Source organism: Ovis canadensis, chromosome 3 (assembly GCF_042477335.2).
Source record: "Ovis canadensis isolate MfBH-ARS-UI-01 breed Bighorn chromosome 3, ARS-UI_OviCan_v2, whole genome shotgun sequence".
NCBI lineage: Eukaryota > Metazoa > Chordata > Mammalia > Artiodactyla > Bovidae > Ovis > Ovis canadensis.
This window is the reverse complement of record NC_091247.1, coordinates 32636810-32663042: the sequence shown is the minus strand read 5'-3', so window position 1 is coordinate 32663042 and position 26233 is coordinate 32636810. Positions and strand designations below refer to the sequence as shown.

The 26233-nt window shown below is 47.9% G+C and overlaps 2 protein-coding genes and 1 pseudogene across 3 annotated transcripts in view; 1 reads left to right on the top strand and 2 right to left on the bottom strand.

Annotated features, from left to right (window-relative positions):
* Positions 1-1397: 1397 nt before the first annotated feature.
* LOC138438077 (dolichyl-diphosphooligosaccharide--protein glycosyltransferase subunit 4-like) lies at positions 1398-1740 on the bottom strand (annotated as a pseudogene).
* Positions 1741-10497: 8757 nt separating this feature from the next.
* POMC (proopiomelanocortin) lies at positions 10498-13903 on the top strand. The gene is made up of 2 exons (XM_069586308.1): positions 10498-10643; positions 13074-13903. The coding sequence occupies exons 1-2, from the start codon at positions 10512-10514 to the stop codon at positions 13731-13733; spliced, it is 792 nt and encodes a 263-aa protein (XP_069442409.1). The 5' UTR covers positions 10498-10511; the 3' UTR covers positions 13734-13903.
* Positions 13904-15763: 1860 nt separating this feature from the next.
* The window catches only part of EFR3B (EFR3 homolog B), a 96554-nt gene continuing 86084 nt past the window's right edge, over positions 15764-26233 (bottom strand). For both annotated transcript variants that reach the window (XM_069582779.1, XM_069582780.1), the window contains exons 20-23: positions 22999-23047; positions 21611-21717; positions 20259-20308; positions 15764-19820 (exon numbers count right to left, since the gene is read on the bottom strand). In XM_069582779.1, the coding sequence (XP_069438880.1) occupies positions 19715-19820; positions 20259-20308; positions 21611-21717; positions 22999-23047 (312 nt within the window). In that variant the 3' untranslated portion in view covers positions 15764-19714. The remainder of the gene's footprint in view (positions 19821-20258; positions 20309-21610; positions 21718-22998; positions 23048-26233) is intronic.

The following is a 26233-nucleotide window of genomic DNA, read 5'->3' as shown; positions in this document are numbered from 1 at the left end:
CTGAGCCACTTGCTATAGCCAGGGAGGGTTGAGCTTCTTCCTGCTGTCCCCGCCAGACATGTTCACGGAGGGACAGGTGCTGGGCTATTTCTAATCCGGTCACATTGTGAGGAGGGAGACCACCTCTCAGGTTCAGGTTCCCGTAGCCTACAGAAGAGGTCTGGAGAGTATTTTAGAGGATTGTGAGCTTCTGCACTTAGGCTTCAGAGGGGCTCCCTTCCTCAGGCACTGCCTCCAGCCTTCTCTCTGCAAATAACTCTTGAGCACCAGTTCTGACCAGACACACTTCTCATACACTGGTTTGGGAACTGTCCCCTTTCAGGCCAGGGGCACCAGCTGAGTGGGCCTGAGGCCTCCCCACCCACCCCGTGACCCAGACCATAACAGGAATGAAGTGCTCCCTCCGGCAGAGACCCCAGAAGGGCCCAAGTAGCCCTGAGAAGGCACGGTGGTTCTGACTCGAGATGGGACTGGCAGCCTCCTTGGCTTGCCCACTGCGACTTGGAGCATAGACTTGGAGTGAAGTGAAGAAGGGTGGCCAGGATGGAGGTGGGAGTCACTCTGACCCTCCAGGCTTGAGTCGATGCTTGTCCCAGTTTTCAAAATGCAAGCCTTGTCCCAGAGTCTTCTTTTCCCCAGTGAAATGGTCCCTATTGCCTGGCCCCAGGGGCCTGGAGGCTGGGGGGCCAGGCCACCCTCCTTGTGCCCCCTCCTGTGACGGGCTCTTGTCCACCCGGTGCTTGCTGCCTTCCGCCCAGCCCTTCCTCTCCCCACGGAGGCTGCCTCCACACCTGTCTCTGTTACGCACTCACACCCTGGTGACATCGCTTTTCCAATTAAACCCTCAGAGGTGAGAAGCTGGGGTGACGAGAGGAGCCCTGGCCCTATGCCCACAGCCAGGTGTAGACGCATCACCCTGCCCCAGGAATCCTCACCGCAAGCCCTCCGAACAACACATCTGCTCCCCACCAAAGACTCATATCAGCTCCTGTCTCCTTCCATCTTTTGCTCCTTCCCTTCTTCCTTCCCTCTTCCCCTCTCTCCCTCCCTCCCACCTCCTCCCTCCTTCCTTCCACCCAGGCAGTTTCTCTTGTCACCAGCACTTCCATGATAACAGGGATAAGGGCTAACTAACGCCAGGACCTACTCTACCATTTTTACTTGTATCACCTCTTTTCAGCCACATGACAGCCACATGGGCGGGAGCAGTCATTTCTCTTTTTGCAGATAGGACACCTAATACAGAGAAGCTGGGAATTTGCTCCAAGTCACCCACAGCTAGGCAGTGGGTGAGCAGAATTAGGACCAGCTGTTCTGGCTTCAGAGTTGTGCACTTTTTTTCTTTTTTGGCACCATACACACACACACAAATCTATATTTTTATATTGGATGGGGGAGTAGAAAAGAAAGTAGCCCCTATACTGGGCCCTATTCAGTGGCAGCTTCTTGTTCCATAAGGTTAAGGAAGACTTTCAGGAAATAAAAGTTGTTTGGAAAAATCCAGGTGGAGTTGCTTTGTATGTTGTGATGGGTTGAAGGGATGAAGTGAAGTGTGAAGGACCCTCGCACCCTCCATCTTGCCTCAGACTATGTCCTGGAACCCTGGGGGCAGAGAAAGCGCCACTCTCATTCCTGCTTCTTGGGATTGTTGACGGCCACGTGGTGATAGAGAGCGACAAGCAAGAAGAGCGACATGCCCAGCATGTTGGCGAAGATGGCGAACTACACGTCTGTGATCATGCTGATCAGCTGGGTTCAGCTCCCCAGAGCTGTGTTCTTAACCCTGACACCACATTGTGTCATCCACGTGACCTCAGATGGGGAGAGTGTCCGTGACTTCTTCCCTGACACTGATGCCACCTCTTAAGTATTTCATGAAGCTGCCTCTGTCTGTTCTCCTGCCCCACTTTTCCCACTGCTGGCTGGACTGGTCCCCAGGCCCTGGAGCAGAGCACTGGACTCTGAATCACCCCTTGCTGGCTCCAGGCTCCCACTCCTCTGATCATCCTCCTCACTGCCACAGATAGCTGGTCCTGCGGCTCCTTTGACCCAATCGCTGAATGGTCCCCAGCTCCTCGCCTCTGGCCTCTGACAGTTTCCAGTCTTTTCCCTCTCTCCCTCTACCACCTGTACCAGCATTCTGTGACCATAAGCCTTTTCCTGCCTTGAGGCCTTTGCACATGCTGTTCCTTCTGCCTGGAATGACTTTCCTCTCTTCATCCAGGTATCAAGACTCAACCCACCTCAGCATCCCTTTCTTGGGGAAGCCCTTGCTGACTCCCTCTAGCCAGCAGAGCAAGTCACTTCCTGATGCATGTTTGGGAGGCCTGAGGCTCTGTGGAAGCAGTCTAGCTCCCCTAAGGCATGCTGAAGAGGTCACATGGCTAGACTGCATGGAGATAGATATGTCTGAGGATCCCCAGCTCTCCTTGCCCCCAGCTGAGTCTTCCCAGTCAGGAACCAGCTACATGAGTGAGTGGCTTCAGATGACTTGTAGAAGCCAGGCTTTGAGCTGCCCAAGCTGATGCCAATTAGAGCAGGGATGTGTAGGCCCTGCCAAACCTTGGCCATACTGCAGATTTGTGAGCGAAATAAATGTTGTTTAAAGCCATCACATCGGACTTCCTTGGAGGTTCAGTGATTAAGACTCTGCACTTCCAATGCAGGGCATGTGGGTTCAGTCCCTGGTTAGGGAAGGTCCCACATGCCATGTGGCCAAAATGTTAAAACCAAATAAATAAAATTGGGTCTCAGCAAAAACAAACAAACAAACAAACAAACAAACAAAAAAACCATCAAGTTTTGAGGGTAGGTTATGATATAGTATTAAATAGCCAGAACAAATATTATTAACACTCCGGTATCTTTTCACTTTTTCTCTATTTCTATTTCTCTCTGTTTATAGTCATTCCCTCCATTTCTGTGGACAATTGGTTCCAGAACCCCCTTAGATACCAAAATCCACAGATGTTCACGTTCCACAGTCAGCTTCCCCTATCTGCAGTCCCACCGCCATTGTCTAACCACGATCACGTAGGACAGTCGCACATATTTACTTAAAAAAATAGGAGTATAAGCGGACCCGTGCAGCACAAGGGTCAACTGTATATTCATGTTTTATCATGTTTCCCCCCCTCAACATACAGTGGTTATTTTTTATGTCTAAACATCTACTTTATTTTGAGTAACTGCAAAATACTCCATTGCATAGCTTTACCATAATTTTTATAAGTATACTCTACTGTTTTTATAATTACACCCTAGATGTTTAGTGTATTTCATTGCTACTATGAACAATATTGTGTGAATAGTCTTAGACAGCATTTAAAGGATAACTGTAAGATATTTCCTCAGGAAATTTTGGGTTAAAAGGTAAAGGCTTTGGTACAGAATCGCTCATCTTCCCATGGCTTTTCTTACAAGTCTCCTGTGTCTATATCTCCTCCTTTTTTGGAAGAGGAAAGCATTCCACTGTTGGGAAGCCAGGTTCTTCGTCTGAACCTCACTCTACTTAAGACTTGGATCATTTGGTTTTTCTGACTCTCATCTGCAGCATCAGTTTTCCCTTCTCGACTCTATTATTCCCATCAGCATGCAACCATGTCCTAGTAACTCTCTGCCATCTTTATCCTAGGTTCTATATTAGATTTCTAGAAAGAGTCTTTTTTTTAAGCCAGGATCAAAAGTAGAAGTAGTTAAATTCACAAGATTAATGGGGAGACTTAAAAAACATATATATATTAGTAACTAATTAAGATGATAAATAATCAGAAAGAATATAGGTATAGAAAGGATATAGAATATTTGAGCAATCATATAATACATATTCTTTTGAAGTTTACATAAAGCATTAATCAAAATGGGCCATATGTTCATCCATTAAGCAGTTCCCCCGATTTCAAGGGACTAGAAGCAAAGTATGTTCTTTGACCACAGAGGAATTATGCTAAAATGTAGTTTCAAAACAGATCTAAAAAACCCCCAGTGTTTGAAAGTTAAACAGAGCACTTCTCAATAACCTACAGGTCAATTAAGATATTTCAATGAAAACAAAATATTTTAAACCAAATGGTAATAAAAATATGATATATCAAAACTTGTGAGATGCAACTGGAGCTATACTTAGAAATTTATAGCCATAAATACACAGGTCAAAAAGAATAAAAGTTGAGTATCAATTATCTAAGTAAAAGCATTTATTTATAATATCCAACTCAAGAGAATAGAAAGAGTAGTTAATTAGAAATTAGAAGATAAAAAATTATAATAAAAGTGGAAATTTTAAAAATAAAAAAGTAAATGTAACAGAATATCATCACCATTGAAATTCATTCTTTAAAAATACTAATAAAATTGTAAGCCCCTAATAAAATAAATAAAAAAGAGAGAGGATTTATTAATAAATTATCAGTATCAGAGATAAAAGAGGACCATAGAGATTCCATAGATCCTAAGATGATAATAAGAAGATATAATAAAAATTTCAAGCCAAAAATTTAAAAATTTAAAAAAATTTAAAAATTTAAGTGAAATGGACAAATACCTAGAAGTACTAAACTTACACAAAGAGAAATAGACAATTGGAATAGTGTTATTTAAGTAATTGAATCTGTAGTTTAAAGCCACTCAACAAACAAGCAACCTTAAAGACCTAGATCCAAAACAAATGTTTCAGATAACATTTAAGGAAGAGATAAACACCATTGTATACAAACTCTTCTATTAAATTAGAAAAAATGGGAGTCAGTGGAGGGATTTCCAACTTGTTTTAGAAAGACAGCAAAATTTTGACACCAAAACCTAACAGGAATCTTACAAGAAAGGAAAATTATAGGTTGAGCTCATAAACATAGATGCAAAAATATTAGATAAAATATTAATAAACTGAACCCAATGCTACATAATGGTAGCACATCATAATCAAATTGGGCTCATAGAACAGGAATGCATGGTAGGTGCAACACTAAAAATCAACAATGTAATTTACCACATTATCGGGGAAGAGAGGGATAAATCATATTATCATCTCAGACAATCAGAAGCACCTGCTCTAGGCTTTCAAAGAGGAGCTAGTGATACAACGAAGCAAGGGCGGTGACATCCTTTCTGTGACATCAGTCAAAATGGGAATGGCAAGCGCCCAATCTGGACTTAGAAGTGTCATCTGTGTCCAATGCCTGACTTTGTGGCCTCTTGTTCCCAGAAGTGGTCTGTTTGTCTTTCTCATTGGATCCGACCAGTGGCCATGATTCCAGACACCCTTTTTCTCTGCCCAGTTTTGGATCCTGGTTGCCCATCTTTCCCAGTGATTCTAAATGTGATTCAATAGTCTGTGAGTTTACATCCCCTAAAGTTGGTTCTGCTGCACCTAACTAAGAACCCAACTGACAGAGCAGGACAGAAGCTGGGTCAATCTGAACTTTTTCCGGTCTGGCTCTTTTGCTACCATCAGCTGCCTCTTAAAGTTATAAAAATAGTACAGAGAAAAATGAGGATCTCTGATTGAGAGGGCTCATAAGCCTGGCAGTGGCAGGGGTGGGGCAGGAGTGGCTGGAAGAGGAAAGATGGAAAACAGAGTGAATTTGTTCCAGCTGTGCAAGCTACATATACAGATAAGATGAGTGTGGGCTTCTCTGGAAAAGAGATGATCATGTTTCATGCCTTGGAAGGACAATTGACCAAGGAGATCTTCAGGGAACTGGTGATGATGGATAAGCTAAATCTTAATGCAAGAGTCTAATTTTCCCAGGTGGTTGGAAGGAGAAAGGGTGTTTTAGGAAGGAATAGCATAGACAAAGAGGTGAGGCCTTGAGAAAATAGTGTTTATGGGAATGTGAATGCTGTGAATGGTCAAAGTGCCAGGAAACAAGATAGAGAGGGAAGAGATGCCCTGGAAAGAAGCCAAGGCCAGGTAATAATACCTTATTTAACTATTAAGGAGCGTGAATCTCTCGTGACTCCAAAGAAAAGGATTGCTGAGTATAAAGCCAGTGTTGCCAACCAGAAATTCTCAAGGGTGTCCTGAAGTCCAAAAGAGCATCTGGGAATAAAGAAATTTCTTGCAAATGACACATTAAGCAAGAACCTTTTTGAAGTCCAGTTTAGTTCCAGCACTCCTGTTCACCCCCACTGCTTCCCACAATTTGCTTTTGCTTCTTTACTCCAGGTTAAGGTAGAGACTCCTCCATTGCAGTTTTGAGTGCCATTCTTTCCTCCTTGGCTTGACAGTAGGGCCCTCCAATTTGTAACAGAGGGATTGTAAGGACTCCTGACATTTTCTCATCACAGTTTCCAAACGTTGGGGAAAATCAGAGGCATCACAGACGCACTCCCTGGGTGGTGATATTTACCTCCAAATGAGAAAAAGGCAGATGCCAGCCCAAGCAGGCACACAGGTAACTTCGCCCTCTCGTTAATGATCTCAGCCGGCCGGCCAGGCCAGCCCCACACCGGGGTGCTAAGCCTCCCGCTCACCGTACCTGGAGACCCAAAACCATCCTTAATTAAGTTCTTTCCTGACGGCTGCCAGGTGTGCCCTTCAGCAAGAGAGTGTTAATTCCAGCCTCCGGGGGACAGAGATCCAGACCCCTTTCCAGGCACGTCTGCTCTCCAGCTCGGCCGCTACCTGGAAACCCCCTCCCGCGCCCCCACGCCCCCGCCCCTTCCTATGGACGGGGGAGTTGCCTGTTACGTTACAGCTGCCGGGAAGTCCACTCAACGTCTAGCGCCCACCCGGGCGGGCCCCGCAAGTATATAAAGACCGCGGAGAGCGAGTGGGACAAGACGGCGCAACGGAGGAGAACGAAAGGAAGAAAAGTGACCGAGAGGCCGCTGAACATCCTCGCCCCGGCGCAGCGGGAGCCGCCCGAGGCAGCTTCCCCGTGACAGGTAAGGGCGCAGCGGCGGGGAACTTCAATCTTATCCCCGGATCCCCTGCTCCGGGGGCCTCGGGATGCTGTCGCCCAGCTCCGATCTCAGAGGCATCTTTTGTCTCGGCGCCGTCCTGAATTCTTTGAAAACTTTCTGTGCTGAGCGCGGCGTGGGAAGCCGCTGGTAGCGGAGCGGCGAGGACCGGCCTCTCTGGACGGCCGGAGAGCCGCAGCGACGCTGAAAGTGGTGCCTTTCAGCAGCTGGCGGCCGCGTCTGTCCTGGGCAGAGGAACTCCTGAGGAGTCCTATCCGTATTCTGGGGAGATTCCAGGAGACCCAGTCTTTTGGGACTTCTGATTTGCCGGGTAGGTGTCACTTCTTAAAAGATACGGTATACCCTAGCGTAAATTGATGTTGGAAACGGGGGCAAAAGAGAAGAGGCTAAAAGTGACAACAAACTCCCTGCGTTCAGACTTCTTTGAATTCAGACTTCTGAAACTTCGTTTCCCTGCCCACCTTAGCGCCCCCGACGTGGCTGCGCTTAGAGAATGACACCGTCTGCTCTATATGAGCTGCTGGTGTTAAAAAGAGGTGGCCCCGATGGGAACTGTCCACGGTCCTGAACCACCCCGTCTCTGCTCTCAATAGGACCTCCAATCCCGCAGACCTTAGAGAGCAGGGCAGCAGCAGCAGCCGTAGGAGGCGGTGGAAGCTCAGGCAAGATGCAGGCTCAGGCAAGGTGGGTTCCCAGTGAGGGAGGGAGAGTCTGCAGAGCATTTGGATCCCCCAAATTCTTCCTGTATAAATGGGGAGCTGGTGGTTCTCACAGAAGTGCTGGAAGAAGCACTTGTTTGTGTTGAGATCTACAGATCACGGCTTATTTAATGATGTAATACTCCTTTGACATTGTTTTAGGACTTGATGGGTGTGTATCATGGTATCAGGACAAAACTCTGCATCTCTGTTCCTCTAATCTCTTACAGACTGGCATGGCCAGTGTGCAATATTAGAGGGCCAATTTTAGAGGGGGGTGGGGGACAGAAGGACTGGGAGTGTGGGATTAGCAGAGGCAAACTATTATATATAGGGTGGATTAAACAACAAGGTCCTCAGTATCATCCGATAAACCATAATGGAAAAGAATATTAAAAATGAAATTAAATAAAACAAAATATGTTTTCTTTAGCTCATAGAGAATTCACCAACACATATGAATTCCTAATTAGTGTAGTTCTATTATAAAGTTAATGTCAAGATTAGCAAATTGCAAGTTTATATTCATTTTTCCAAGCTTTCAATTATTCAACACTCCTTACAAAAAGCACATTTGACATCTACCTATTATTTTATTGCTTTAAAAACATGCAATGTAATATTTGTTTATTGTAGAAAAATACAAAATATACATGAGCAGAAAGAAGATAAGTTGCTTTCAGGAAGCTACCTAGTTTTTTAGCAGGAGATTGCAGCTCTGAGAGGTGGTGAGTGAGGATGTTATCATGTTGTATTATATAGCCCATGGGGCAAGAGAGGAAACACTGTCTGAGACTTTTCAGGAAGGTCTGATATCATGAGGTAGGTTTTTAGAAAATGGAAGTCATCTCAGACTGGCCAACTTTGAGAAGAATTGAAATATAGTTGAGGGGATTGTCAGATCTGTATGACTTTACTTTCTTCTCTACTAAGATGCTATTTTACACTTGTCCATAGTATATAAGGCCTTCCTACGTGGCACTAGTGGTTTAAAAAAAAAAAAACCCAATTGCCAATGCAGGAGATGCAGGAGCCTTGGGTTGGATCCCTGGATTGGTAAGATTCCCTGGAGGAGGGCATGGCAACCCACTCTAGTTATTCTTTCCTGGAGAATTCTATAGACAGAGGAGCCTGAAGGGCTACAGTCCATGAGTTTGCAAAAGAGTTGGACACAACTTAGTGGCTAAACAATAACAACAACATAGTAACATAAAACTACCACTTTTCTGCTTCTCTTTTAAACTTGGGCATTTTTTTCTGACCAAAATGTGCTGTGTGGTCTCAGAGATTTAACACAAATTACCTTGTCCATCAAATTCAGGCTTTGTACTTGAACTGGAGCACCAAAAGTCTACAACAGGAGCATCCTGTCCTCGGTCACAACTGGACACCAGGTTGACCAATGTTCTCCTAGTTACCCTGTGATGCAGATAGGCCAGCTCACTGGCTACCAGCACCATCTAATGGCTGCTCTGAAAACACTCGGGCTGTGCTTGGCAACCATTCAGAAGGGAGCCCTTTCGGCTCAGCTTTTGGGAAAAGGAGTGGGGTGGGCCAGAGAGAAGGAAGTGGCTTCCTGAAGCAGACAATGAGAGGCAGGGGAAATTTCACTTCCAAAGCTGTCTCTATAAAAAAGATTTGGCCCATGCCTTCACAGATAGGAGATTCCTTTGGGCAAATATTTTTAAATCAGAAGAGACAATTAGTCATCTACACCTTAATATAAATTTCTTATTAGATTTCTTCCATAATGGCTGGGTTGAAAAGATCTAAAATCTAGAATGACTGTGGAGTGCATGGTAACAGAGCTTAGGGTCATTTTGGAGGGGAGACCTCTGTGAGGGGTGGCAGGGCAGTATGAAAGCTAAAGGGATGGGGAAAATGTTGGGCACAGTGGGCAAAAGGCAGCATTGATTCTCCCTTTTACTGCATCTGGATCTCTTTAATTAAGCATCTGCCCAGTGGTGCTTCCTGATCTCTCTAAGAAAGTGTCTTTGGCAGGAGTTCATGATGTGATGTAGTTCCCTTCTGCTCTGTGTGATCATGTCCTTCCTTTCCACACCAACAGCATCTTCAGGTCCAGCTATTTCAGACTACATTTGAGAGACTCAGAGAACAAGAGGAAGTCTGACGTATATTGCACTCAGGAGATGAACTTGTTTCAAATGGGGATCTACTTTAAAAATAAATCTCCAAAGTCACAGGGGTCTGGGAAATAGTGATTCCCTGAGTGACTTATGTACAGGACATCAAACTAGGTTGGCTGAGGTTTTGGCTTGGTTGGACAGAGTTTCATTTGCCATTATGCAAACCTACTAGTCATAGGAATTGGAGTTCCTGAGGAATGATAGAATCCTGGTGGAGAGGAGTAGACCACCTCGAGGAGGAGTTTCACAGTCCTTTGTCTTTCCCAAGTTACTCCTTGAATCTGGAGTGTTAGAACTTTAGTTTCCTGAAGATGGGGAAATAGAAAAGCTCAGTGACGGAAACAAGAGAACTTGGCCATACCTCATTGTGAAAAACCCAAGTCATTTGTCTCATTCTGTCTCAGTTTCCTCATCTCTCAAATAAGGGGCCATACCAAACGACCCCCAAAATAGCTTCCAGCCCTAACATCCTTTGGTGTCTGATTTTTAATAGAAGATAAAGGGAAAATTGTGCAGTTTACCCAGGTCCCACTGCCCTCTTTATTACAACTCACACGACCACCCTGCACACCAACCTGCTCCTTGAGCTGCTCTTGTCCTCAAAAAGCCTTGAGCTCCACAAATGAGAGTATTGTTAATGTTGGCTCATGGTCCTTCCTGATGAGTGGCCAACATTGTTCTGCTCCTTGCAGGGGTCCCACTCATCTTGTTTGCCTCTGCAGAGCCTCAGCCTGCCTGGAAGATGCCGAGACTGTGCAGCAGTCGTTCGGGCGCCCTGCTGCTGGTCTTGCTGCTTCAGGTCTCCATGGAAGTGCGTGGTTGGTGCCTGGAGAGCAGCCAGTGTCAGGACCTCACCACGGAAAGTAACCTGCTGGTACGTGGGCTGTGGCCGCCATCTTGATTTGGGTATCAAATGGTACTGGGGTGGGGACAGCACAAAGAAAGGAGCATGCAAAAGGGGAGATTCATTTCCAGAGATATGGCTAACTCAATCAAGGGCAGGAATAGACCTCTAGGGTGAAGTAAGAATTGGGCCAAGGAAGGGAGGAAGCAACTTCAGGGAGATGGGTCTGGTCCATAATGTCTTCTCGATTTTCTTTACTTCCTGCCCTGTCTTCTTGTATAGAGAGCCACTCTTTTTAAACTATTTAGAGATAGTGCTATTAAAATAAACAACACTAATGATAGTAATAACCATAATTGCTCCCTCGACTGACCCTACCTATTCTTTCAATCTTTTAGCCTTCAAATTATTCCTTTTTAGATGACCTCATATCGCCTTCCATTTCCATTCCATTTTTCTTTCCTTATATCTGCTACCAGTTACAAAGTCAGGAAGATAATACCACAAACCAGCTCTAGAAGGAAAAACTCAGGTGCCATTTTCCACTAACTGGTGCCAAATGCCTCCTGCTTCTCGAGGACTGACCTTCTGCAGCCTTTCCATAGCATCTCAAAGCCCTTTGTGCCAGGCTGGAACTCCCTGTAGGTCACCATAGCTTGCGTGTGTATTTGTTATTATTTATTTGTATTGGGAAGTATAAATGAGGAACAATACCAGCTCAAGGCTACAAGAAACACTTCTGGTGGCCATGACTGAGTTCCAACCTACTGCCTGTACCTGCCTGGCGAGGGTGGAATGCACACCACTACATTCTGTGTGTTTTGTCAGCAGAGAAGCTGAGTTAAGGTGGAGAAAGACTTTCTCAAAAACAGAGCAGGTTGCACGTAGAATATAAAATAGAAGTAAAGAGCCCAGGAATCCCATGAGCTCTGTTTCCGAGAGACCCAAGACACTCTTGATTAGAGAAACCCACTGCATAGTCTTTCCTGTTGAGAGCTCACCAGGGAAGCAGCACTGGCGGTGGTCAGAGTCTGTGGGTTCTAGTCCCAGTCCCAGTTCTGTCAATGGGCGGTGGAACCTTACCAAGTTCCCTTCTCCTCTCTGAGAAATTGTGTATCATTATATGTCCAGGGGAGAGAAGTATGAGATAATTTGTTTCTCACTGTTACTATTCTGCAGTGTTATAATTCTAAATTTCTGGAGTATGAAGTTCCCAGCTCAACAGAGTGGGTGGGATCCTTCTTTTTCCTCCTTTGTTGTCCCGAGTATCTGAAAACTCAAGGCTACAGCCTCAAGATCATTTTCCTAAGCAAATGTGTGCCACAATTGTCTAGTCACAGAAAGCAGACAGGGCTCCACGTACAGGACTCCATGACCCCTGCGATGGAAATAATCCTGACTTCCTATCCTTCCATCCAGTTAGAAAGGCACAGGGAAGTGAGTCGCCCCCTCCCTAAGCTCACTGATTGAGGAAAAGACAGGATCAGCTTGGAAGACCTGAAAGAACCAGAGAAAGTGCCAGATGGGTGTGGGGAAGTTTGGAGGGAGATGGCTAGGGTATGAGGGAGATGGCATGAGGTATGTTTACAGACCACTGGGGTACGGCTGACACATTGAAACTACAGACCCTGGAAGCCAGATTTCTCCCAAATTTCAACCCAATGCCCTTCCCAGACTCAAACTGAACCATATTTATTTCCTCAATATTCATTAAGTGCCAACAACTCCCACCCACCTGCCATTTATTGATGAATTCCTATATATCTGGCTTATAAAGTTTAGGACGTTTACCCTACCCACAAAGTGAAGTTGCTCAGTCGTGTCCGACTCTTTGCGACCCCATGAACTGTAGCCTACCAGGATCCTCCGTCCATGGGATTTTCCAGGCAAGAGTACTGGAGTGGGTTGCCATTTCCTTCTCCAGGGGATCTGCCCGACCCAGGGGTCGGGCCCGGGTCTCCCGCGTTGGCAGACGCTTTACCGTCTGAGCCATGTCACTCTAAAGCAGAGATGGGGACTTCCCTGGTGGTTCAGTGGTTAAGAATCCGCCTGCCAATGCAGGGAAGAGGGGCTCCATCCCTGGTCTGGGAAGATCCCACATGCGGACAAGCGACTAAGCCCATGAGCCACGACTACTGAATAGACTACCCACAAAGCTACAATGCAAGTACACCAGAAAGTGGGACGGGGATTTTGTTGTAGCTGCCGGGCAGGGGTACCAGGAGCCCAGGGGACAAAAAAGGCGCTGTCCGAGCTGAGTCTCAGACGTCTGAGGAAGCTCAGAGGTGGGAGTGGTAGATATGCTCTGCAGTTAGCCCAGTAGGCCCAAGCTCCCAAGCGCCCAGTGGGCGACCCCGCACGTGCGGAGGGAGTGGGGGGCGCAGGCGGCTAGCGTGAGCGGCGGGGGAACGCCGCGGCCTGGAATGGGTGGGGCCTGACGCGCTCGCCGCTCTCCCGTAGGCGTGCATCCGGGCCTGCAAGCCCGACCTCTCGGCCGAGACGCCGGTGTTCCCCGGCAACGGCGATGAGCAGCCGCTGACTGAGAACCCCCGGAAGTACGTCATGGGCCATTTCCGCTGGGACCGCTTCGGCCGTCGGAATGGTAGCAGCAGCTTCGGAGCTGGGGGCGCGGCCCAGAAGCGCGAGGAGGAAGTGGCGGTGGGCGAAGGCCCCGGGCCCCGCGGCGATGGCGCCGAGACGGGTCCGCGAGAGGACAAGCGTTCTTACTCCATGGAACACTTCCGCTGGGGCAAGCCGGTGGGCAAGAAGCGGCGCCCGGTGAAGGTGTACCCCAACAGCGCCGAGGACGAGTCGGCCCAGGCCTTTCCCCTCGAATTCAAGAGGGAGCTGACCGGAGAGAGGCTCGAGCAGGCGCGCGGCCCCGAGGCCCAGGCTGAGAGCGCGGCCGCCCGGGCTGAGCTGGAGTATGGTCTGGTGGCAGAGGCTGAGGCGGCCGAGAAGAAGGACTCGGGGCCCTATAAGATGGAACACTTCCGCTGGGGCAGCCCGCCCAAGGACAAGCGCTACGGCGGGTTCATGACCTCGGAGAAGAGCCAAACGCCCCTTGTCACGCTGTTCAAAAACGCCATCATCAAGAACGCCCACAAGAAGGGCCAGTGAGGGCGCAGCGGGCAGGGGCCTCTCTCCGCGGAAAGTTGACCCCGAAGGCCTCTCTTCTGTCCTCCTGTCGCCTCGCAGCCCGGGTGAGGACTTGCCCAGGCAGTGATGGCGCCAGGTATCCCGACTCTTAAAGCTGTCTGTAGTTAAGAAATAAAACCTTTCAAGTTTCACGAATATTGACTGGGTGAATTAAAAATGCATTTCCATCAAGTAAAGGGCAGCACATATTGGAGGGGCTATAGTGGTTTCCATGTGACTACGTGTTAGTATGTTTAACAGGATATACTGAGAATCAAAGGAAAGTGTACTTCCTTCCCGCCCCTAGCAAATGGGTCTACTAGGGTCAAATAAGGTGATGGCTCAGTGTGCTGCGTTTCCCACTCTCCATCGAGTGCGGAAAGACTGATCAGTCAGCTGATGATTCCTCCAAAAGACAGGATTCCTCCTGTTACCCTGGTTCCCACCTAAGTCCAAGAGCCAGTGGGACACAGATGAGCCCCCAGTGGAACTAGGAGGTCTCTGGGCTCCCAGGTGGGACGCTGTGGTTAATGCCTATGTGGATCTAGCAGTCTGTGAGAACTTGGGCAAGTCTCTGAACGTCTCCAAAGTTTAGTTCTCTCATTCCTTCCTATTATGAGTGCTATGTGATGGTTAATGAGAAACTGGAGAGGTCATCGTCACTGAGAGGCTAAGTGTGAGACCTGAGGGTTGGTATGGTTCAGATTTGACTGCTCTCCCAGGCTACCCTCAGATACTGTCAAACACAGGGTCTCACCCACATAGACATATACCCATGGAGACACATCTGTAGAAATACAGTATGCACAGATGCTTCTTCCAGCCTCTGGGGCTCAAGATTGAAGTCTGTCTTGACCTGCTCTTGTCATGCCCAAGTTCTCTCCTCCCCAGTTTACCCAGTGTCAGCCTTCTCTTCATGCTCAGTGCTCTCGCTCAGGCCTCAAGTAGCCTAATAGCTTCCTAACCAACTGGTATCCTGGCCTCCAGTTGCTTTTTCCCTAATCCATTGTACGAATTCTTCATATTAATGTATATGTACAAAATCTTGCTTTTGCCACGTTAGTTGGCTCAAGATACAATCACCCCACCCCGACTCTTCCATCAGTTCCAAACAACTGGGCATGACACATACAAGGGCCCTTCTCTGTCAGTTTCACTCCTTACCAAACTCCACTTCCCTGGTTTTATCACTTCTTCCATCCTTCTCCATCCTCTGCCTGGAATTCTCCACCATTCCCCTCTATTTTGAATGTTACACTGTTTTCAACGTGAATCCAGGCTCAAGTCCACCTCTGCTGGGAAAGATGGGCTGTTTTGCAGCCAAGGCTGCTCATTTTCAGGGTTTCTGCAGTCAGCTCCTCTGCACTGAAGAGCGAGTGTGCTGTCCAGCTCGGATGACAAGTTTCTTACTGCACACACATATTGTGCTCTTTTCTTTCAAGGAAACTAAGCTCCAAAAGGGCAGAGGCCAGGGGTTGTGTTTCTTATGTCCCCAAGATGTTTTCACAAAGTTGGGGCCACTGGTTTGTAGTCACACGTTCACAGAGTGCACACACACAGATGCATGTTGCCATGTCAACTGCATCAGTGGGTGATACAGATCAAAACCAGCTGGGGAATATTTCTGTATGGCACTTCCATATTTATATTTTGATATGGACGTTCACAATTAAAACTGGAATACACCTGGGAAGTCCTGATATAAAGGGAACAAGAAAGCCAGACTCAAGATAAAGTCTCCTTCAATGTGGGTTCTATGAAATGGGGTTGTATCCTAGTCGCTGTAATAAAGCAATGTCCCAGGCCTTCCCATCTGAGGATGCTCCCACGCTGGGAATCCTGGGCCTCCTGTTTACATCTTTGTAGCATCCTTTCACTTACTCCCGTTCAAGGCAAGTAAAGTAATGGTAGGTGGGGGTGGCTAAATGTCAGTGGTTAATGCTGGTGGTATTTTCAGATCCTGTTTGCATCTCAAAACACCACTTACTTTAAAGAAATCAAATACACAACTGTGCGGTGACAACATTAACATTTATTTGAAAAGGGCACTGGGAATTCACAACTAATAGTCCTAAAGAATAATCTCGCTAAGAGTCCTTCTTCCTACATACCGAATGTCACCCCCCCAATCCTTCTTCCCCTTCCTTCAAATTGGATTCAGTGAGTTCAAAATACAGAAAACTTCCACAGGCACTAATTCTGCACTCACATATAAATACATCAGCAATTATATACAAACATTGTCAGCTATGAACTACATTATACACACATGCAGACACATGGGCACACACACACTCAACCAGGTCATGAAGGTCTTAAGTGGACACAGACATGTTATAATGTATGAGTAACGCTGCAGCATCTGTGGATTTACAGCTCTGCACTCCATAGGCCAGAATCAACAGCCGTGGAGGAAGAGCTCAAAAGGGGACGGTGATGGGCTGGGGCCCCAAGGTCCCCTGAAGGAGAAAAGACTTGGTCAACCTGGTTGGTGATAAAAGACAGAAAGGAAAACAGACCACAGAGCCCTCTCACAGGTCTGTGTCCCCTCCCTGCTCCCCCAGCTGGCAAGCCGCGCCACCACCGTTCTTCTGCAGACCAGTCCTAGGCCAGATTTGGGATAAAGGGCATTTTAACTAGAAGATTTCTAGGGTCATGAGATGAAGAAGTAACACGCTGCCCTAAGCCTTCTCCCCAGACATAAGGCAGATATCTTGTTTCACCACAAGCTGCCTTCCAGGGTCTGTGGGTCCAGAGAATTGGGTGTGGCCTGCCTTGAGGAGCCTCCCTCCCTTTCTACCGTCAAACTTAATATTCAGCCTAACAGCTCAGGTCTAGTTTTTTTCCCATAAGCCCCAACTGGCCACCTGCCATTTCATGGTCATGAAAAGGAATTGGGAGAAATAGCCTCACTTCTCAATGAGACAGTTTCTACCCAGGGACAATAGAATAGTATCTGGAAAGGTTTCCTGACCCAGGGGCCCCAAGTGAAGCCAAGAGGTCTGGCCTTTTAGGCATCAAAGCAACTGCAAGGCTGTTCTGATCCTTAAGCCAGTTGAAACATACCCTTTGGGACTGAGAACACCAGGGCAAAGGGCAGCGCCTCCATGACCCCTGCACTTCAGGCACTGTAGATGGTCCCAGCCCTGCCTTTTAACTGCTCATTCATCTATACTGATGCTTGAGGTGGAGGGCTGGACAGAGGAGAATGTCTGAGGACTTTTCTATTTCTTCTTCTGATCCACCCAGGCTCCTTCTCTGGGGAGGAGGTGTTCAGAAGTCAAGAAATCATTTATTTCCACTTTTCAGAAAGAGGAAAATGGGAACAGGCACAGGCCATGGTGGATCCCTTTGTAAGGAAAACCAGAAGGAGCCTCTAGGGTCATAATGGGGCTCTCCTCTCAGCTGCTTCTGACACACTCATGTGACTCCGCCAAGTTCAGTGAACTTCCAAATCCCCAGTACATCCGTGCTACTGGGTTCTGTCAGTATTCGAGCCAATGGGCCCTACTCCTTGCCCATGAAGTCTTTAGTGGTTTGGGGGAGCAACTGGTTTGGATGGCTTTGTTAACTCAAAATCATAACACAGAAGGGTAGCAAAGAGGGCTGGTCACTTGACACAGTGTCACTAGATTCTGTAGGGTTTGGAAGGCAGGAAGAGTGATGCTAGGCTGAAGGCCTGGGTACCCACCATCCTCTGCTTGGCTTCTCTCCCAGGGCTTGGGAGGGCCAGGGGAGGGTGAAGGAGACTGCTTAATTTATCATTGAATTGTTTGAATTAATGTTCATCTCCTCTGATTCCAAGGAATCTTTGGCCAGAAGCCAGATTCTACAGCATGTCAGCAGGCAAGACAGTATTTCACTGAGTATGACTTTAAATTGAAACTGAGAAGAGGGCTACTCAAGATGCAGTCAGGTCTCCAAAAGCAGCACATCTCTGCTAGGCAGCGATGGCATAAAGAGAAAGCTGTTTCAGACAGAGGAAACAGCTGTGGAGTGTATGAAGACAGACATCCTACACCTTTTCCTTCCTCTACACCTTTCCATCCTACACTCTATTCCCAGGGTGGGGATGAGGGAGAGACAGTAGATGGACCTGGAGGTCTCTGGTTCTGGGGCTGGCACTAGAAGGAGGCTCTAGGGAATAACTCCCAAGTCCCAGAGCCAGGACCCCCAGGCAGGGCTCAGAGTACAGATGGCACAGGGTGGACCCCACAGTCAGAGAAGCATGAGAGAGAAACAGGGCCTCATGTCAAAGCCGAGCAGTGGAAGAGCCAGTGAAGACATGATTGTGGTTCAAGATTTAGATTTTCTCCAACAAGACATCTTCCAAAGGTTACTTGTCTTCAAGTTTGTTTCTAGTTATTTTAATCTTGGTTTCTTAATAAAGAGATATTAAAGTAAAGAGAGATCTCAGTCCATGCTTGTAAAGTTGGGTTGAACATTAGCCAAAAGCCATAGCGCAGAGCCAAAGGCCATGGTGGGAGCAGGGGCCACCAGCCCCCCTTGGCCCCAGAGTCGTGTAGACCCTCTGGAAGTTGCAGGCTTGCAGCACAGAGGCAGCAATCAAGGCAGGAAACTACAGGAATGAGGGTCAGACAGCCCCCCTATCCAACAAGTTTACTGCACATGCAGTAAGAAAGTACCTAGGTTCAGAGTCTCCTGGTTTGGGCAAATACACCTCTCTGTTCTGATAACCAGGCTCTCACAGTGCACCTGTGCTGGGCCATGCACAGGGGTGTGATCCGAGGGGGTCTCAAGAAGACTGCCCTCTCCTTAGCAGAAATGGCTTGCTTCTGACCTCACCTCATGCTGTCTAAAGCTGTACCCTCAAAAGGGGTTCCTTTGGGTCAAGAAATCTACTCACTCTCCCTCTTTTCAAAAGCAGTTTCTCCAGGGAGGAATCATTTGACCATTCTCCCCTTCCTGTGAGTCATATCAGCTCAAAAGTTATAGGAGGTTAGACTGGAAAAGAAGCAAAGGGCTCCCCTGGGCCAGAGGGTGCTTCCCCAGGAAGAGGCCCAGGGGAGGTTCTGCCAGAGGTGGCTCACATTGGGATCTTCAGGAAGAAAGGCATCAAAGAAAGAGAATCAACTCGGGAGAACATCCCTCTGGACAAAGGAGGGGAGACGCTACAGAGGGGGACAGACTTGCCCACTTCTGCCTGCTGCTCCCCTACAGGGGGCCAGCAGTTGGGGAGCAGGAGCCCCCTCTATCAGCGGCTTCATCCTCTGCTGTCCCCCACTCCCGCCATGGGGTGTCTACCCCAGCTCCTGTTATAAGGGCTCAATATTAACCAACATTATAAAGAACCAAGGAGAGGTGCAGGGTGAGCCAGGGAGTGGAAGAGACATCAAAGATTTGGAGGCCTTTGGTCCCTCAAATGGGGAGGAGGTGGACGCTTTGGAGGAGATCAGCGTCCCGTTTTCCAGCTCCCACACACCACTGCTTTGCAGGAAGAGCCGGCCTCGCTTCCTCCTTATGTCTTCAGCTTCCTGTGTCTCCATCGAGTTCCCTCCTGGGGGAATGGGAACTGTGCCGCTCCCTGCCCAGGACCACCCCCCACCCCCCCAACCCCGCCGCGTGAAAGCCATCACTCACTACATTAAGCACAGCTTCCTGGGACCTCAGCCTCTCTCTGGAGAACCTCCCCTCCACCTCTGCCCCCTCACTTTTGGCCCCGGGCTGACACAGAGGAGACAAAGGGCACAGGTGGTATGCTTATTGGCCCCAGAGGGGCAGGTGGCCGGATCTCCCTCAGGGAAGACAAGGAGGAAGCAGGGAAGGGAGGGGCCCATAGGAGGTGAGGGGGCCCAGGGCTCCACCTTGCTTCACTGGGGAGGTGCTGCTGTCCAAGGTGCTTATTCTCTGAGATCCCAGTTAAGATTTCCATATCATAGGGATGGGCTTGAAGGCGAGCTCCTCCCTCAGACCCTGCCCCTCGGAGAAGCTGTGTCTTGAATTCAGTATACGCAGAGATCAGGAAACTTCATCTCATAGACAGGGATCGAGTGGTTCTGAGGCTGGCCATAGGCTGCAGTGATGGTTCCTGATGGGCTTGGAGGGGGCCTGGGGCAGAAACACAAGGAAGAGAAAGACATGAGGGTCCAAGGGTCCCACCTTGTGCAACAGGGCAGCTGATTGATTTCTCTTTGACTAGGGACCAGAGATTTTGTCACTCTGTGGGTTCCAAGGTTTCAAGCTGTTCTAGAATCTTCAGCTTGAAGTCAAGCTTCATAGCTGGTTCTATAGTGACTGTTGCTTTAGAAAGTAAAAGCACTAGCTTGGGACACTAAGGCCCCTGGCTCTTTTCCAGGGTTCACTGAGCTGTTTCTTTCTCCCTTCAGTCTCTGTTTCCTTACCTGGGGAGAGCTGGTGGCTGAGCCCTGGAGACAGAGGCTGGGGGCAGGGAGGGCTAAAGACAGGTGTGAAAGGAGGACTTGTGGGGAGGGGTACCTACAACTGGGCCACAGAGGTGGGGATCCCCTGCCCAGAGCTGCCACTTACCGGATAGTGATTTCAAAGATCTGATTGAGTTTGCTCTGCAGCAGTGATGCCTAGAGACAAACAGAGAAGCAAGTGAACTGGGGGCTCCCCACACCTTGACTCCCAAGCCTACTGGTCCAGCATGCACTGGAGGTACAGGGCAGCTGCAATCTTAGGAAAGAAACTGCTGTGAGCTTGTTTCCAGTGCTTATAAGTGAACCCTAACAGTGAGTACAGATCAGACAGAGGGGCCCAGCAAAGGCCTGCCGGGGACAGCACAGAGGCCAGGCAACCCCAGAAAGGACTTCAGCAGCAGTTCTGGAAGGGCCCTTAACTCCTCCAGGTGAGGCAATAGGGCCTGTTGGGAAGAGTCTGGAGGTTTGCAGCTGGTTCCAGCTCTTTCCTTAACTCCCAAGGAGCAGCTGTGCAAAGCTGGTGTGTTAGGGAAGACACTCTCTCTGGTCCCCTCTGGCTCCAACTAAGCCCATGGACACAAAGAGTGAGACTGCACTCAACTCTGAGCTCACAAAATAGGCACCGCTCAAGATAGGACAAGAACTTAGTATAATATAGACCCAGAAAAATCTGTATTATACTTACTTATATTTTTATATACCATAATGCATATTACTATAATTATTAAAACATATGAGAGGTTTGAATATATGTATATGTATATTAGAAAGTTATATGTATTTTTATGGGGAAGAAAATGTACAATAAAGTATGTTATCTGTAGACTTCAGATATTTACAATTATGTTTCATTGTTACTAAGATGGACCCTGGGTCTAACAAATCCTGGTCTATCATTTTCAAGAAATGTTTGCCCTCCTCCCTTACCCAGAGACATCAGACTGTCTTTCTACTTATCTGGTGCCCTCTCATTTAAATTTCTTTTCTAAGGCCAGGCTGTTCCATTCTACCCACCAGCGTCCCCCAGCTGGAAGCGGCCCAGTGGCTAATGCTGGCCGTCTTCCCTGTGCCACAGCCCCTCCTGTCATCTCTCCATAATGTGACAGTCCTAATGGCAACCTCACAGAATTATGAGAAGGAGATAAGCTGATAAATGGAAGATGCTCTGGTGAAGAGTGAGTGCTATTTATGTTCTTCCTCTGACGATTATTATTATTATAATCTGTTCAGTACAAGAGGCACTGAGGTCAGGATTTCTCCCTTATGTGAAAATTGTGACGTCTGAAGGGGTGTATGACTAATAGGCTTTTGGTTCATGGGGAATCAATGCAGTGTTGGGCTCTAAGCCCTAGTGTCTGGTGACAATGGTACCAGGATCTCCTAGAAACTCAGTCCTGCCCTGGACACACATCCTGTGTCCAGCTGGTCCTGGGATGGGCCCCATTCCACCTCACTTACCCGGGCCCCGCAGTGCGCTGCAATCTCCTCAAAGGGCGCCTTCTGGAACTTCTCCACCACCTGTCGCCGCCGTTCCCGCTCCTGCTCCTCAACGGCCACGCTGTCCACTGTGGTGGAGAGCCAGGTCAGCACGCGGGTCCTGCCCGCTATTGCGGCCCCAGATGGCCACCAGCTTTCCCCTCTGCCAACAAGGGGCAGGGTGGCATGGAGGGCGTGGTGCCTCCATGCCTCCATCACTTGGCCTCGGAAGGGCTGGGCCCTTTCCTGATTCTGCCTGAGGGCTCAGCCCCCTTCCCTAAGAGTCTGAAAGCTAGTTAAGTAGACCCTTAATCGGGGCTAAAGCTCCATGTAGCTGCACTTGCTACTGGGACTTTCTCTCTCTCTCTTTTTTTGGTTTGTCCTATCAGAATTTTATTTTTCAAAATGATGATTCACTTCCCCACTCACATAAATGTATTGTATATTCCCACTCCTTTGAGACTTTAAATAAAATGTTTCTATCTTAATCAAGAGTTAACTGACATATAACATGGTATAATTTTAAAGTACCAGATATTATGATTTGATACAGATATGCATTGTGAAATTATTACTACAATAACATTAACTAACATATCTGCCACTGGGACTCTTAAACTAAGCTTCTGGAGCAGGAAGTACTATGGGGGTAACATGAAAAGGGACATCAACAATGGAAAAGCCAGTGAAAAACCCCTGTGGCAGAGAAGTCTGAGGCCATTTAGTTTAAGGCTTCTACATATTCCTCGTGGCCCCCAAAATGAAAAAAAAAAAAAAGAGAGAGAGAGAGAGAAAGGTATGAAATGTGTTCATCACACCCAGCTTAAGAAGACAGAGCAGTGAAACATTCAGAAAGAGCGCCATGAATGACGACAAAAGTAAACATTTGTTATCAGCACAAAAATTCTCTAATTCAGGATACTTCGTAATCCAATAATTCAGATGAGGTAATAATACTGTATTTTAAAATCCACTGCCATTATTAAATATTAATAGGATTTGGTCTTGATAGCTTTCATTGATCAACTTGCTCTTTTGTATCATACGCCACCAAAAAAATTGTCAAAGTATTTATACAAATTAAAATTCCTTTTTCACCTGTCTGATTGGCCATAACCCTCAACCAGCTACCTTTAATGGCAACCATCAGTAGAAAATGGGTTCCTGGCATAGGACACTGACCCCTGTTAAGAGAGGGGGACTATTAATTGCAGCTTCGGTAGTTGTGAAGAATTTAGAGGAAACTGCCAGCCTCTTCCCTGACATCTGTGTGAACCACGCTTGGAAGGGCAGCAGACAAGTCGCAAGCACACCCACACACACCCCAGGACCCAGCCCCATTTGCCTCTCCCCAGGGGCCTCCCACTCACCAATGGCCTTCTTCAGCGTCTCGTAGGTGATCTCCTCGGCAGGCACTCGCTGGGGGAGAAGGGACAGAAGTGCACAGAACGCTCAGGAAGGAGGAGGGGGAGGGGGGAGGCGGCAGCCTCGGCTTCCTCAGTTACCTGGTAGCCCCTTCACTTCTCAGAAGACCGTCCCAATGGGCAGAAACTCCCTCAGGATACCTGCATTCTTACCAGGGTCTCTGGAAGCTCTGTGCCTCTGAGCAGGCACAGACCCCCCAACTGAAGGGGAGCAGTGAATGATGGAGGCTAGTTCCTCAAGAGCCACAAGTCTCACCTGAAAGAACTCACCTTCCCTTCCCTCTCCCCTCCCTCCTCCCAGAGTGTCCACTTAAGTCCCCTGGGAAGAAAACACTGTGATTCAAACAAGTCTTCAGAAAAACGTCACAGAAACTATTCGAAACAAGAGAAGGCGGTTAGCAAACATAATCTCATATGAAAATTTCAAAAACTGACTAACATTTTTGTTCCCTGTGGCTCAGCTGGTAAAGAATCATCTGCAATGCAGGAGACCTGTGTTCAATCCCTGGATTGGGAAGATGCCCTGGAGAAGGGAAAGGCTACCCACTCCAGTATTCTGGCCTGGAGAATTCTATGGACTGTATAGTCCATGGGGTTGCAAAGTCGAACATGACTGAGTGACTTTCACGACAACACGTGTAGGATTCTCGGCGAGTCACTCAATTGCAACTGCAAAGTATGCTACCATAGAGAGCAATCGTTTCACTCTGAAGACTCAGTCACTGAAGGTTTATTCTTTGTATGTACATTCATCCATCCGTTCACCCATCCATCCACTGTCAGTGCTGACCAACATCAGGTGGCGACAGGGATCCATGCGGTAGTGAGAGAGTACAGGAAGACAGATCACAGGGTAAGGGCAGGTAGAGGGAAGCTGATGGAGGAGGTGGCCACAAGCTGGGCAAGGAAGGAAGGGAGATTCATGAACGTGGAGGTGGAGAGGAAGGGTGATTGCAACATGGGATTCCATACTAGCAAAGACACGGAGATGAATGAGATAGCATGGGGAAGACTGAATACCAGCCAGACGGGAGGGGAGATGAAACGCCCAGGCACTCCTGACTCCAAATGGCTCTGAATGCCAGGCACTGGGTTGGGAATTTGACCAAATCAGCATCTGTTGATTGCCTGCTATGAGCCTGGTATTTGAGGGTTACAGGAAGTCACTGAGGGACGCTGGAGGCGTGGGGAAGGGGCATGGTGGGCTGGCTTGTAGACCTGGCTTGTGGCCCACCTCCTCCGTCAGCTTCTCTCTACCTGTCCTTACCCAGTGATCTGTCTTCCTTTACTCTCTCTCTACCGCATGGTTCCCTATCACCTCACCTGTGAATATCTGATGTTGGTCAGTACTGACAGTGGATGGATGGGTGGATGGATGGACAAAGAATAAACCTTCAGAGTGAGTGAGTCTTCAGAGTAAAAGTGGAAAAGGAAGTGAAAAGCATGGCAGAGGATGGAGGCCCCCACACTCCTGCTCTAGCTACTCAGCCATCACTGGGCTGAGCTGACTCTCAAAGAGGGGGAGGAACCCATGTTAGTGACAGGGAGGCCAGCAGGGAGCAGGTGGCTATGTACCCAGGGGAGCATTTCTCTTCCTTCTGCTGATTTACTTTATTTATCTATTTCTAAGGGTCTCTCGACTCTTAGGAAGGAAGAATTATAACTATGGAGGGGACAGCAGCCAACTACACTGTGGTCTTAACACGTGTGAGGCTTCCAGCCCTGTAGAACTGGAAGAGCCTTGGAGGACACCTGGCTCAACGTCATTCCGCTTCTTCAATTAGCCTGAGTCAGAGCTTGCTTCCTTCCAAGGGAAGCTTCCAGACAAGCCTCGAAAAGCCCAGCCCTGGAGGTGTGCCCCGGTAACTGAGGAGTTGAAGGAATGGCTGAGGGCATGGTTGGGGGAGGCTTGATCTTGACCCCATTGATTTGTCTTTGCCCCAAGCCCACTGGGGAGAGGCTAAGTGTCCAAGCTGCCCTCCACGGCTATGCCAGGCTGTTCGTGCTGAAGGACCCTGCACATCTTCTTGTCCCAATTCCACCCAGATGTGTGTCCTCCTCACTTCTTGCTAAGTTCCCTCGTCTCTATTAATTCCCTTAATTGGCCGTGAAATGTGAGAGCCACTCAGTCGTGTCCAACTCTTTGCCACCCCATGACTATACACTCCATGGAATTCTCCAGGCCAGAATACTGGAGTGGGTACCCTTTCCCTTCTCCAGGGGATCTTCCCAACTCAGGGATCGAACCCAGGTCTCCCACATTGCAGGCGGATTCTTTACCAGCTGGGCCACAAGGGAAGCCCTTAATGGACAGAGTCGCCATTAAAAGCTTCTGTACTGTGGGGAGGGGATAAATTGGGAGATTGGAACCGACATATACACACTGCTATATATGAAAGAGGAATGCAGGAGACCCTGGTTCGATCCCTGGGTTGGGAAGATCCCTGGAGAAGGAAATGGCAATCCACTCCAGTACTGTTGCCTGGAGAATCCCATGGAGGGAGGAGCCTGGTAGGCTACAGTCCATGGGGTCACAAAGAGTCAGACACAACTGAGCAACTTCACACACACATATATGAAATAGAAAATAGTATAGCATGGGAACTATACTCAAGTCTCTATAAAGGCCTGTATGAGAAAAGAATCTAAAAAAGAGTGGATTTATGCATATGTACAACTGGTTAACTTGCTGTACAGCAGAAACAAATACAACATTGTAAATCAACTACACCCCAACAACAACAAAAAAAAACTATAAGGAAAACAAGTGTACTGTGTCCCGAAGCTTCTGCTCCCTCGAGAGGCCTTTCTCCCTCCTCTCTGTCCTGCCCCCATTTCTTTCTCATTTGAGGGAAAAAAATTTGGTATTTCCACTATGACTCCTTATTCTCTCTTACTTGTGGATACATCTGCCTCATTTTATGAGGCAGAAGTAATAATGGCAGAAGAGATACCACGTGTTAATTTAAACAGAAATTAGATATTCACAGTCCTTAAGAGATGATAGAAGAAACAGTGATCTTTAAGCTACATCTTTCTCTTTAAAAAGCGCCTTTCTTGACATATCTGGAAGAGACATTGTGAAAGCTATTTTTGCCTTCATCCTCTCCGTGGGGCCTTCCAATTTCTAGCACAGATCAGGTTCACCTCCATCGTGAATGGGGAATGACAACCAGAAAAA

Bases quoted from the DNA above. Each gene is read 5' to 3' on its own strand.
- POMC (XM_069586308.1), top strand. From the start codon at position 10,512: ATGCCGAGACTGTGCAGCAGTCGTTCGGGCGCCCTGCTGCTGGTCTTG. The intron at 10,644-13,073 runs GTACGTGGGCTG...GCTCTCCCGTAG, and splicing joins CCACGGAAAGTAACCTGCTG to GCGTGCATCCGGGCCTGCAA.